This window comes from Malaclemys terrapin, chromosome 8 (genome assembly GCF_027887155.1).
Source record: "Malaclemys terrapin pileata isolate rMalTer1 chromosome 8, rMalTer1.hap1, whole genome shotgun sequence".
NCBI lineage: Eukaryota > Metazoa > Chordata > Testudines > Emydidae > Malaclemys > Malaclemys terrapin.
Window position 1 is genome coordinate 91182843 of NC_071512.1, and position 13775 is coordinate 91196617.

General features: G+C 42.2%; 1 protein-coding gene across 1 annotated transcript in view; it reads right to left on the bottom strand.

Annotated features, from left to right (window-relative positions):
* SGIP1 (SH3GL interacting endocytic adaptor 1) overlaps positions 1 to 13775 on the bottom strand; it is a 166518-nt gene that overhangs the window by 12572 nt on the left and 140171 nt on the right. Inside the window, exon 19 of the mRNA XM_054037211.1 lies at positions 3829 to 3940. Within this exon, the coding sequence (XP_053893186.1) occupies positions 3829 to 3940 (112 nt within the window). The remainder of the gene's footprint in view (positions 1 to 3828; positions 3941 to 13775) is intronic.

Here is a 13775-nt window from a genome sequence, read left to right on the forward strand (position 1 = left end):
TGTGGGGACTCAGCCTGGTGCAGAGAGGGGAGCAGAGCCCGGAGGCCTCCAGCCTGGCTCTCTCTCTCCTTCCCCTCTCCACCTAGTACCTTGTGTACCCTGCTGTGGCTGGGCTGAATCTCGCCCCAGGGGACCCAGCCGAGGGACACTCCGTCTCTCTCTCGCTCTCCCTGGGGTCTTTCCCGGAGTCAGGGTCACCGTCCACTGACGGAAGAGGTGCCTGGTGGTTGCGGGGAGTCTCGCTTGCTCAAGTGGAGATGACTCCGTCCAAGGCAGAGTGGTGCCTGCCGACATTCCCCGCTCCGGCGGGGTCTGTCCACCAGCTACCTCATCCCTGGAGTGCAGGGTCTTGCCTCTGCCCCACACGGAGGGAGCCCTCATTGCTCAGTGTATAACAGGGGGGTCGCTTAGCCTCCTGTACAACACGAGCAAGAGCCTTGTGTCCAGCAAGTATAAATGGGAGTGGTTCCCCCCTGGGCTTGGTCTGTGGGTCCAGAAGCCCGGGAGGGCGCCGCCCCTCACTCCCAGGCTGGGGTGGCCGCATGGCCGGAGTGAGACTGCTGTCTAGCCCTGTCCACATGGGGGGCAGAGAGGGGGACACGGGGGAACACACACCAGAGCTCCTCACCTGTGATATAGGAGCACAAGCCCCATGGACTCTCGCCCTCGGTTTTACAATTGTACTTCTTTTTTCTTTCTTTGTGTGTGTGTGTTTTTTCTTAAGTTATAGTTTTACCTTTTTAATATATTTTACTTGTATTTCCTTTTTGATTTTATTGTTTATATATATTTTAAGTTTCATTTTATTTTATTTCCCCTTTTATGTTTTTATGTATTTTACAATTCTTTTATTTTTCAGTTATTTCACTTTTTTTAAGTCTGTTAATATTTTTGTATTTTATTCATTACTATTTTAAATTTATTTTGCACTTTTTATAAATGTATTATTTTTTCTATTTTTTATTCTACTCTATGTGAATCGTATACTCTGTTGTCCAGTCATTTGGGCTCCTATCTTCTCTCACTCCAGTGAGGATCTTCAGCCTCTCACCCCATCATGGTAGTCATGCGCCGCCCCAGCCAGACCCTCCACCACCACCATTCCAGCTCATAGTGCTGAAGCGCACCCCCTGGCTTGAAGTGGTTTCCATCCTATGGTTTACAGATTGGTTCACTGACTCTTAGCACCCCACTATAAAAATTGTTCCAGCACCTCTGACCCAACCTGGTCCCAGGAGTCAGCTGACTGGTGTGGGGGCCACAGGGCTGAGCTGGGTTTTACAGTTCAGTCAACATAACCAAATAAAGCATGTGTAAGCCTCTGTGAAAAAGTGGTATAGCCTAAGGGAGTTAGGCACCAACTTTTTTTAGAGCATAAAGTGCTATACAAAGTTAACAGTACTCCTGTTTTACCCCACCCATAAAACTTTAGCCGTTTTATCAAAATGTAAATTAATGTGACCATTTAACTTAAGTTGCTTAAATCCAAGGAGTGAGTTTAGTCCATAAGGGACAAATTGTCAAGGCCCCAGAGCCAGGGCCGGCTTTAGGCACCAGCAAAACAAGCTGGTGCTTGGGGTGGCACATTTTTAGGGGCGGCATTCTGGCGCGGGCCATGCCGCCCCTAAAAATGTGCCCCGGCCACCCTAACTCACCTCCGCTGCTGTCGCTCGCGCGCCACTGCTCACCCTCCCTCTCCCAGGCTCTCAAACCCAGGAGGGAGGGGGAGATCCTGAGCGGCCGTGGCGCGCGAAACAGCTGATTTGCGCGTCGCTGCTCCCCCTCCCTCCCAGGTTTGAGAGCCTGGGAGGGAGGGGGAGACCCCGAGTGGCCGCGGCGCACGCGCAGCTTCTCCCTCTCCCTCCCTCCCTCCTAGGCTTGAGAGCCTGGGGGGAGGAGGCAGGGCTGGGGATTGGGGGAAGGGGCGGAGTTGAGGCGGGGCTGGGGAGTGGGGTAAGAAAAAAATGGGGGGGGGCGGCCAAAATTGTTTTTGCTTTGGGCGGCAAAAATCCTAAAGCTGGCCCTGTTCACGTAGTGTTTGTTTTTGTTCTCCCCCACACCCCCCAGTGTTCATTTGTGCTGAAAAACCACACTTGAATCACAGAAGATAAAAGCAACCATTTAGCCTGACCCTCTCTCTTCTCCTAAAGAATCACATTTGATGCCCTTCAAGAGCGTTTCCCTTTAAAAAGCATTATACCAGGAGCAACCACCTCTTACCTGTCTTGTGGAAACAGACAAAGGGCCAAATGAGAACCTGATAAGACAGGGGTTCTCAACCTTTTTCTTTCTGAGCCCTCTCCCCCAACATACTATAAATACTCCACGGCCCACCTCTGCCACAACAACTGTTTTCTGCATATAAAAGCCAAGGCCGGCATTAAGGTGTAGCAACCAAGGCAATTGCCTGGGGCCCCACATCACAGGGACCCCCATGAAGCTAAGTTGCTCAGGCTTCTGCTTTGGCCCTGGGCTTCATCCCTGTGTGGCAGGGCTTAGACTTTCTGCCCTGGGCCCCAGTGAGTCTAAAACTGGTCCTGCTTGGTGGACCCCCTGAAACCTTGTGGCCCCCTAGGGGGCCCCAGACCCCTGGTTGAGAACCACTGCGATAAGAGACATCAGTAAAGAGTGAGACAGAGGAGAAACTGACATTGATTTTCCAGTTCACTGTCCAAAAAAAAGGAGATACTTCCTCAGGTTTTCAGGGATAGTAGAAGATTTCCCATTAAACTTAAGAAAGAAAAGTTATGCACTACCTTTGAGGAAATGAAAACAATAGCAGTCACATCTCTCAGTGTGAACAATAGTACAAGATGATCTATTTCTGTCTACAGGATAGACATGCTGTATAAAATCTCCATTATCAGTGGGAAATCTATTCTAGACACAGATACGAGGGATGACATCCTGGCCCCATTGAAATCAATCGTTTTGCTAAAATAGGATTTTACCCTAGACCTTTTAACTTTGGCAACTCCTGTCTAGCCAATAAAATCATCATTCAAGAACTGTGTGTTTCTGTTTTATGGGAATACTTTCAGCTAGAAATGGGCACAAAATGTAACCCCAGAGCTGAATGCCCTTTGACTTTGGGTAAGATTCAGATACACCCAGACCTAAATCCTTTTTTGAACTTGGCTATTTGAGTATAGCTCTACCTAGCACCTATCTACCTGTAGCACTCTACAATCTGATTTCTATAAGAGATGAGCATCTGCAGCTCGCACTCAAGATTCTTATATAAAATGTGACCTTCAAAATGCTATCCAGACTTCATTGTCAGAACATCCCTGTAACATAGACAGGCAAACATATTCCTCACTTTACAGGCGTGGAAAATGAGCGAAAGAGCGGTTGAGTGATTGTCCCAAGGCCCCACAGCAAGTCAGCGTCAGAGTCAACCATGTTATTGAGGCAGTGCTATTACTCTTCAGGAGTCCCTGGGTCTTTGTGCTGTGCTCAGACCATGACACCACTCCACTCTGCTAGGTATGCTTTGCACTGAGTTTTTTAATCTCTTCACTCACCTTTTAAAAAAAACAAAACCACACACTAACTAGTGGGTTTGAACAATACGATGCGTTCACAGTAACTGATAAGTTTTACTGACAACCATCAATAAAGGAGGTATTTTCCTTTGATTCACACCTATAATTTCCTTTAACATTGATGGGACTTACACACATCCAGAGGCGTTAGAGCCCTGCTAGATGTTTAAGTTGAGTCATGCCCTTGGAAAGCTCTGGAAATAATGACTAATGACCCAAACATTACATTGAAAAGATTTGTACCTGAAGTTGACTATTCCACTGGGTAAGGGGTACCTACTTGTTAGGATCCGCTCCTTTGAAGTATGCATTAACAGTTTCTGTGAATGCTGCCGCTACAGGGAGGGTATCCTGTGCCCCCATCGTCAAAGGACTGGGTCCCCTAGAAGAGCCTGCAACGCAACAGAGGAAAAACTTTCACTTGTTATGTGCGTATAAAACATTACAGTTACTCAAAGCCAATTGTATCAGGGGTGGGGGAATAAAGAACCATTTACTGAAAATAAAAAGTCAAGTCTGGCATTTTGCTTTTATTTGTGAGCAGTAAAAGTCCCCTTGGTGTTCAGAATGGGACTGAATATGTTTACAGATGGTCATTTACTCTCTATATAACCAAAATAATTTAAGTTCTTTACTACGAACAGCATGTGAAAGCAGAAAAACACAGGCAGGGACACACATCTGTAGGAACTTCGATGCTTTATGAATAAGGCAGTATTTGCATGACAGTTTGTGCAGTACACTTCTGTGTTCTACAAAAGAGAGTTGGGTGATTTTTTTAAACCAAAAATCTCAGTCGCCCCACAATGTACAGTAAAGCATTTGGCACCGTTTTGTTTTGCAGGGATGAGGCCCAAGGCCGTCTTTTCGCTTTTGTGCCTGATGGGAAGCACTAACCTATGCATCTATTCCAAGGCAGCACTGGCTCTGCAGTTCCCTTCCCTTTCCCCTCTCCCAAACTTAACTGCAGCTGCTGTCTGCAACTTTCTCTCCTCTATAGGTAGCAGATAAATGTTGCTCCAAGCAGCGTTCACACAGACTAAATACCTGCATGCCTTTCTGAGATGGAGGTTTGTACAGGCACTGTTTGCCTGCCCCGCTGCAGCCAGGCTCTCATAACAACATGGCCAACAGAGGAGGGGTAACCTAGAGCAACAATGCAGGGGTCCAAGCTTCCATAACAATAGGGATTCCTTTCCTTTTGGGTCTTGGAGAGCTGTCGGAATATTTCAAAGAAACTCTAGCCCTGATTCAGCAAAACCGTAAGCACATATTTAAGTCCTATTGAAGACATTAAATAGGAATATGCTTTAGTGCTTTGCTGAACTGGGGTCTTTGACATTCACCTCAGGGAATTTCCAGCCCCTCCCCCACATAGGCACATCTGTAGGAGGATACAAGTTGGCCTGGGTGATTTGTGAACCTTTCAGCATGGCTAAGCCCACTTACAAGCAAGACTAGTGTAAATTATGGTTTCAGATGGAACCCACGCGAAGTTCTGAATTCAACCTGGAATCAGACAAAACTTGGCAGTTCAGGTTGAGTTTTGGGTTTAAATTAAATTCAGAGTGAAACTCAGGGATGCAAACCCACAGCAATTAATTCAGGAGAGTCATATAATTAGAAGAAATGAGGATTTCAGTGACTAATGTACCAAGAGATTTGCTCCAATCATGCACTGCATGTTCTGTAATGGAGATTCTATGCAGCTACCACCAGGCATACTCACATGAACACTAAAATAACTAACCCCTGGGTGTTTGCAGCCATTGATTTTTCCTTTCCTGGCAATGAGCTTGCTTCTAGGCAAGAAATCCTAAATTAGCACCAAAGGGGTAAAAGCTGAATAAAGTCATGTTAGGGGAAAAGAGCACATGAATTCAGAATTTGCATATAAATCAAAGATGGGCATGTTGGAAATTTACATACTACTTTCCACACTGACAGCTAAAGAAGGTGCCTTGTTTACTGAAAACAACAATAGAAAGGAGTATTTCCAATAACAAGTGCCTTGGGCATCAAATATTGTTTGGCAAAGATCTAGTTTCTCGCTTAATGGAAATTCTAATAGATTAGAATGACATTAATTAGTAGTCATTTACTAATGGCATGACATACTAAAGCTTTGAGACAATAATAATGAATGCCTTATACCTTTCATTCCTTCTCTGGGTATCTGAATGCATGTTCAAACCTTCAATCCGTATTGTGATAGACTATGCAAATCAATAAATTAGGGATGAGAATGGGGTTAGTGTGTGGGGGGTAGGGAATGTAGCATTGGCTTGATTTTCAAAAGGTACTGAGCAGTCACAGCTCCCATTAGTTTAATAAGAATTGGAGGTGCTCAGCACATCTCTTAAAAGCAAGCTTTGTATTTTAACTAAAACCAGCCCGTTAAGTTCTCTCTCCTACCCTGGCTAAATCTCTCCCAGAAACAAAAAACAATATGGATTATTTCAAAGGTAAGGCTGTGTTTTAGAGATGGGATTTTAAAATATAGACATCAAACTATGCCTACCAAACCTCGGGGCTTTTATTTTGCAGTAGGAAGTTTGTGCACTGCTGGCATTAACATATTTTGCAAATGCAGTTCAGTTTATTCGAGCTTCCAAGGCCTTGATGCAATAAAGATTAATGGGTTAGGTCATTCATTCACCTGCTGCAAGTGTAAATGCAGCAGCAAATCCCAGGATGTTTTCAATCCACCCATAATTTACTGAGTGAAGATACTGAGGTATAGGGATAAAGTGACAAATGGGGGCAGCACTAGATTTAAGCATCCTAGTATGGAGCAGGATTCCAGTGCCTGCCTGCCATCGAAATGCCTGTATCATCCATGTGGGACAGTTATCCTTACTGATGCATTTTGACTTAGAGTTCTTGAAGAGAGAAAGGATCAAACCCATGCAGAAGCAGCAGTAGTAAGGGAAATACAGGTCAGAGAGCTGTAGCTTTTAGATCTCCTCCCCATGAAAAGGCCCCAGAGATCTACCTATCAGTGAGAACATAAAACAGGTACAGCAAGGGATCAGCTGGTGGATTCATTACCCACCACCCTGGCTTTTCTGAATCTTAGAAATGGATACACCTCCACAGATTTATTCCAGACTTTGAACTGAAAGGCATATTCATTGTTGAGAAACATCAGAATGTTGTGACTAAAAACCAACCAAACAAAAAAAGTGGAAGAACAAAGCTGCTTCAGAACTGGAGACTGTGGAGTGTTTGTAAGGCTCAATGCACTCGGCTATTCAATGGACTGAGTGAGGATATGGAATTTAGGAGAATGGACTATATGCTGTTCTCATCTGGAGCTTTCTTTCCCCTTATAGGAACAATTTGAGAGTCTGAGTCTATCCTTCTTGAAGAAAAGGTGTGTGAAAAGTTTTCAAGGATCTATCAACCGCTTTTAAAATATCATTCATTGTCATATCTAGTCCAGACCCTCTATATAAGCAAACACATTTAGACCTTCATTGTATCTTTTGATTGTCCTTGCATCTGGAAGTGAGCAGGGGTTTCTATCATGACCACATTTCTTTCAAACATTTATGATTGAACCCATTTTTTTAAATATGGGTTTGATCATTATATATTTATATGACACCACTCCCCACAAATTTGGATCTTTATGCAAATCTGACAGTACAACCTGGATCAGAATAGTATAGTAACTGAGATTAGCATTAAAGGAATAATTAAGTAAACTTTGGATGAAACATCAAATATCTAAGTTTAGACAACATATATTCAATAAGAAAATATTAAGACATTTTAGACATTCCCCTCTTTCTCATACCCTGTACCTAAGGCATACCACTAGGTAGCTAAGTAACACGCACAAATGACCATTGCTTATTTTGATTGCTGAAATTTTCCCTTTTAATTTCGAATGTAGCTTAAAAGTGTGTAAAAATTAAGATAGGCAGGCATCTCCTCTTCGACTGGACTTCTGAAGAGGCTCAAGAAAGTGGGTTATTTCAGCAAAGGTCTGAAATAAAAGATGTTCAATAAATTTGCACCAGATCAACTTGTTTCAGTCTATAGGACAAGCAGAATAGACATTTGGATAATTGGCCCACTTTTTGTTAATCACACATACATACTGTGCAGAAGGACGCATCAAACACACATCTGAATAAAATTCTTTTAGGATGAGGGCAGAAAACAAGTGCATTCACAGTTTAATGCAACGGTGCTAGAAGCTCCTTAAATGAGTTTGCCCAAAATTCAGAGATGCACCATGTAAACCTGAGTCCACAATTAGGCCTAAGTAAAAATCCCCACTTTTTCCCTTCTGGACAAGCTAATTCATCCCTAAAAGCAAATATATTCACAAGTATTCCACAAAAGATTTGATTTCCGAAGCAGACATCATACTGAACTACAGAGCGGCTTTTTCCAATGCAGTGTGAAGACTGCATGATTGTGTGATAACGTGCTATCTACTAGAATAGCAACCGATGCAGAAAATGATTGCTGTGCAGATTAAACAAGCCCTCTTGCACTCTCACACAAACTTCACTTCTGCACCTTCATTCCAAATTCCATGCTGCCACATTCTACTGATGTGCTACTGAAGTCAACAGATGTATTGTATCTGTCCAGACATCCCTAATACCAGCCCAGCCGGTAACAGACCTGATGAAATCCCTGCCGCTAGAGCCAGAGAAAAAAAAAGTCTGAACAGCAGCAGCTAGATCCTTAAAGCTTAAACCTTTCTTGGTCATGAGGAAATATTCCCTAGTTTTCAGCACTCTGCAGACCCAAACACTATTTTGAGCCTGTGACTGCAGAATTCATATTAAAGGCAAATATTTTATTTCTGCTTAAGTAATTTTGTGGGAGGCATCTCCAGTTTCCCTACACTATCACACACACATCTCCAACTTGGCAACTCTGCACTGAGCAGCATTTTGGAATAGAAGGTTATGGGTGAATGTATGAGACCCCATCCTTATCATAGAGAGTAGCTAGCTCTGGAAAGCAGATGGGCTGACATCATAAGATCCCTTGTATCTGAAGGAAGGAATGTCTACTAACAGCATTTTCCTTTCATAGACAGTACAGGATTTGAAACAAAGAATGAACAATAAAAAGATCTTCTAAAATACCCAGATACCTAGGAAGAGAGAGAACTGGGCATTGCATCAATCCAAATCATCCTAGGCAAGTATCTGTTATGACATTTACAAAGGCAGCACAGAGAGTTATTTGTGCTCATGTGAAACAATTAGAATAGGGATGAAACAGGTAGAATAATGGGATACTGAAGGGCTGCAATATGATGAAGAGTTTCGCTTACATTTGGCGGAAACCACATCCATGTATTATGATAAATACAGAACTAGGATAGCACTTAATTTCCTATTTCCAAAATCTTAGTTTTCAACCAGTAGAAATTATTTAATATCTCTGCATATCTAATTTTAAACCCCTTATTATTTATTCCAACTTCCAAAGCACAGCTTTTATTGTAAACATGTTCCATAATGTCAAAAATCAAAGTTCTGTTGGAGGAAGAAATGAGACTAGTAAAAAGATTTTTGCATTGATACTACAGCTGAAGAACTGAACTTCTTGGAAGTGAAATTCTGGTATCTATAGAATAGCTTTGGACGTGTATAAAATGATCAAGTAGGATAAAAGCAGATGAACTTTGACTTTAAGTACAAATGATGCTTTGTGAATTTGAGAGTAATGGCTACACATTGCTACGTTTGGCTCTTCAGCAGTCCCTAAATATAAAAATGATGTAACACTAGTCTTTGACTGCTGTGTGTTGGTGAACTTGGTGCAGTCTCTACTAATTTTCAAAACCAGTTCAGCCGGAGTATCCACAATACAATTTTCCCCAGGCTTCCCCAGCTAATGTGCCTGAAGTCTGGCTTGAAATGATCATCATCTAAAATCAACAGGGTTTAATTTCCGTGCCCATTCAGTCTTTGTCCTCTTAGCTAAAACTAGAACAGGAGTACTTGTGGCACCTTAGAGACTAACAAATTTATTAGAGCATAAGCTTTCGTGGACTACAGCCCACTTCTTCGGATGCATATAGAATGGAACATATAATGAGGAGATATATATACACACATACAGAGAGCATAAACAGGTGGGAGTTGTCTTACTAACTCTGAGAGGCCAATTAATTAAGAGAAAAAAAAAAAAAAACTTTTGAAGTGATAATCAAGCTAGCCGAGTACAGACAGTGTGATAAGAAGTGTGAGAGTACTTACAAGGGGAGATAGTCAACGTTTGTAATGGCTCAGCCATTCCCAGTCCTTATTCAAACCGGAGTTAATTGTGTCTAGTTTGCATATCAATTCTAGCTCTGCAGTCTCTCTTTGGAGTCTGTTTTTGAAGTTTTTCTGTTGTAATATAGCCACCCGCAGGTCTGTCACTGAATGACCAGACAGGTTAAAGTGTTCTCCCACTGGTTTTTGAGTATTTTGATTCCTGATGTCAGATTTGTGTCCATTAATTCTTTTGCGTAGAGACTGTCCGGTTTGGCCAATGTACATGGCAGAGGGGCATTGCTGGCACATGATGGCATAGATCACATTGGTAGATGTGCAGGTGAACGAGCCCCTGATGGTATGGCTGATGTGATTAGGTCCTATGATGATGTCACTTGAATAGATATGTGGACAGAGTTGGCATCGGGGTTTGTTACAAGGATAGGTTCCTGGGTTAGTGGTTTTGTTCAGTGATGTGTGGTGATGTGATCATAGGACCTAATCACATCAGCCATACCATCAGGGGCTCGTTCACCTGCACATCTACCAATGTGATCTATGCCATCATGTGCCAGCAATGCCCCTCTGCCATGTACATTGGCCAAACCGGACAGTCTCTACGCAAAAGAATTAATGGACACAAATCTGACATCAGGAATCAAAATACTCAAAAACCAGTGGGAGAACACTTTAACCTGTCTGGTCATTCAGTGACAAACCTGCGGGTGGCTATATTACAACAGAAAAACTTCAAAAACAGACTCCAAAGAGAGACTGCAGAGCTAGAATTGATATGCAAACTAGACACAATTAACTCCGGTTTGAATAAGGACTGGGAATGGCTGAGCCATTACAAACGTTGACTATCTCCCCTTGTAAGTACTCTCACACTTCTTATCACACTGTCTGTACTCGGCTAGCTTGATTATCACTTCAAAAGTTTTTTTTTTTTTTTTTTTTTTCTCTTAATTAATTGGCCTCTCAGAGTTAGTAAGACAACTCCCACCTGTTTATGCTCTCTGTATGTGTGTATATATATCTCCTCATTATATGTTCCATTCTATATGCATCCGAAGAAGTGGGCTGTAGTCCACGAAAGCTTATGCTCTAATAAATTTGTTAGTCTCTAAGGTGCCACAAGTACTCCTGTTCTTCTTTTTGCGGATACAGACTAACACGGCTGTTACTCTGAAACTTAGCTAAAACTAAGTACAGAAATGCCAATTAAGATACAGTTCTTGTGATATGGACAGCTGCCCACCAGGAACTAGACTGAGACCACCAACTCATTTCACATAGCCCAGTGAACAGCCATCAGTTGGCAACAACTATCAGTCACAGAGCAAGGTGAATTAATGTTGTAAACAATTATGAATATTCAGTCATATTTCAAAATGAATTTCTTGGATTGTTATCACATCTCCTTTTGTGTTCATCTTCTGTGATTATTTGAGTGGATGAGTTTACCTGCAGGAATGTTCATTGAAACAAAACTCTCAGTGAATTGGGGAGAATATTTGTGGAAAGCAAATAGTGAATTCATTAATATGAATAGTCACTAGGAGTTAACCTCATACAACCAGGTAACAGAAATACACCCCGTGATCTTTGTGTCCAATCAAAACTACGCATTTTTAATATTCACAGTCAGACACTCGCAGCAAATGAGCTACAGATTTAGAATTCTGTGAATAATTTGAATACAGTTCAGACAATTGTAAGCTTTTCACAGACAATTCATAAACAAAAAAGAGGCAAAGTTAATCAAATATCTGATTCACTGAAAATTATTAGCCCTGCTCTATACGCTAGTGTCTTGTACTCAAACTGGTGGCATATTAGTGAAAAGCTACACAGAGCTCATTATTACAGACAGAATCAAACTACAAAATTCAGACCTGGCATGAGGAGACCTTAGAGTTCAGGGGTGTACAGAACCAGGATTTTGGTTTGGTCAGGATGGGGATAGAAGATTAGATTTCAGCCCCACAACATTTTTTTCTTTCTTTCTTCTCGTCCTGCATCCTCAGGAACATAGAGCAGCCACCAGTTTATGCCACTTTTCAGTCTTGTGCTAGTCTGTTCAGGTTTCTGAGTGCCCTGCTGATGGACTTGTCTTCTTTCGCTACTGTTTTGCATAATGTTTCTCTATGTTTCCCTCGTTTTCTCTTCCCAGGTGGTGTTTATGTTATCACTTCCTGTGGAAGTTGTATTGGGGGCATCCTTAAAGTGTGTCCAAAATGTGTTTGTTGTCTTCTTACACCATATTTGATGCATTAGATTGCTTTGCTCTACTTAGAATATCTGATGTTGCAAGATACTCTTTCCAATGGACTCTGAAGATCTTCTACAGGTATTTACATTGGAATGAGTTGATCTTCTTATCAATTTCCATGACTCTGCTCCATAAAGGAGGACAGGCCTGATGTTAGTGTTAAAAATTTGTATTTTTGTGTCAGTGTCATCATGCTGCCTTTCCAAATCTTTTCAAGTTTATGAAAGTTGTTCGAGGGTTTTATATTTGTCATTTGATTTCTAGCACGGTGTCATCATAATGGGATATCTCACACCCTAGATAGGTAAAATGACTTGCTTCTTAGTATTTCTTCAGCCCCTCTAATGGTTACTTTTGCGACACTGATGTTTTACCTTCCCCTTGTTGATGAACAAACCAACTGGTTTTGCTGTACTGCCAAAAGCAGAGTCTTTTCCTCCATTAAGCGATATGTTGAACTAAGCAGGAAAATGTCATCAGCAAAATCAAGGTCATCCAAATGTGCTTTACCATTTGTCCATAAAATCGATCATTTGCCTTCTGCAGTTATTTTCCTCATGACACGGTCAATGTCTGACAAAATTTGTGACATGTCTAGCGTAGGGCCATCTCTTCTTATTACCATGCGCACTCCAGTCCACCTACAAGTTATTCTGAAATATGACCTTCTGGTCAAAACATTATTGTTATCTTTACTGACAATAGCCAACATGCTTTGATCCTTACCTTTATTCTATTAGCCGCCGGCACACTGATATAGCACTTTCTACCTCCACCTACTCTACTGCTTTTATCGTTCCCTTTTTAGAGACAGCTTTGGATAACACAGGTACAGACAACAAACAGTGAATCAACAAAAACATTTTAATTTTAGGCAGTAGTGGCTGCCAGGGGGTTGTAGAGTGTGGATGCTGTTATTTTGTCATAATTTGTTTGAATGCAAACACCCAGCAGGGAACAATTCACTTGTTGTTCAAGTTGACACAGGACCCAGGATAAATCGAGAGTACTAATAGAGGAACTCTTACTCTGTTTGAAATCAGAAAATTTAGCCCAGGTCCCTCAAAACTGGAGCAGTGACAACAGCAGCAAGTGTGGGTTTGTAAAACTTCATATAAGAATAATAGCCAGGTGGGTGCAAACGTCCCCACCATATTTATACAAATCTGACACACATTTGAAAAATATTATCAGGCATCAGAATCAGAAACATCAAAAATATCTTGACAGGAAAAGAGGGACTAAGGCTCTTTAGCCACTAAGGCCTGGTCTACACTACGACTTTAATTCGGATTTATCAGCTTTAATTCGAATTAACCCTGTAACCGTCCACACAACGACGCCATTTAATTCGATGTAAAGGGCCCTTTAAATCGATTTCTGTACTCCACCCCAACGAGCGGAGTAGCGCCAAAATCGATTTTAGCAATTCGAATTAGGGTTAGTGTGGCCGCAATTCGATGGTATTGGCCTCCGGGAGCTATCCCACAGTGCATCATTGTGACCGCTCTGGACAGCAATCCGAACTCGGATGCACTGGCCAGGTAGACAGGAAAAGCCCCGCGAACATTTGAACTTCATTTCCTGTTTGCCCAGCATGGAAAGCACAGGTGACCACAGATACCTCATCAGCACAGGTAACCATGCAGGCTGATAATCGAAAAAGAGCACCAGCATGGACCGTGAGGGAGGTACTGGATCTGATTGCTGTAT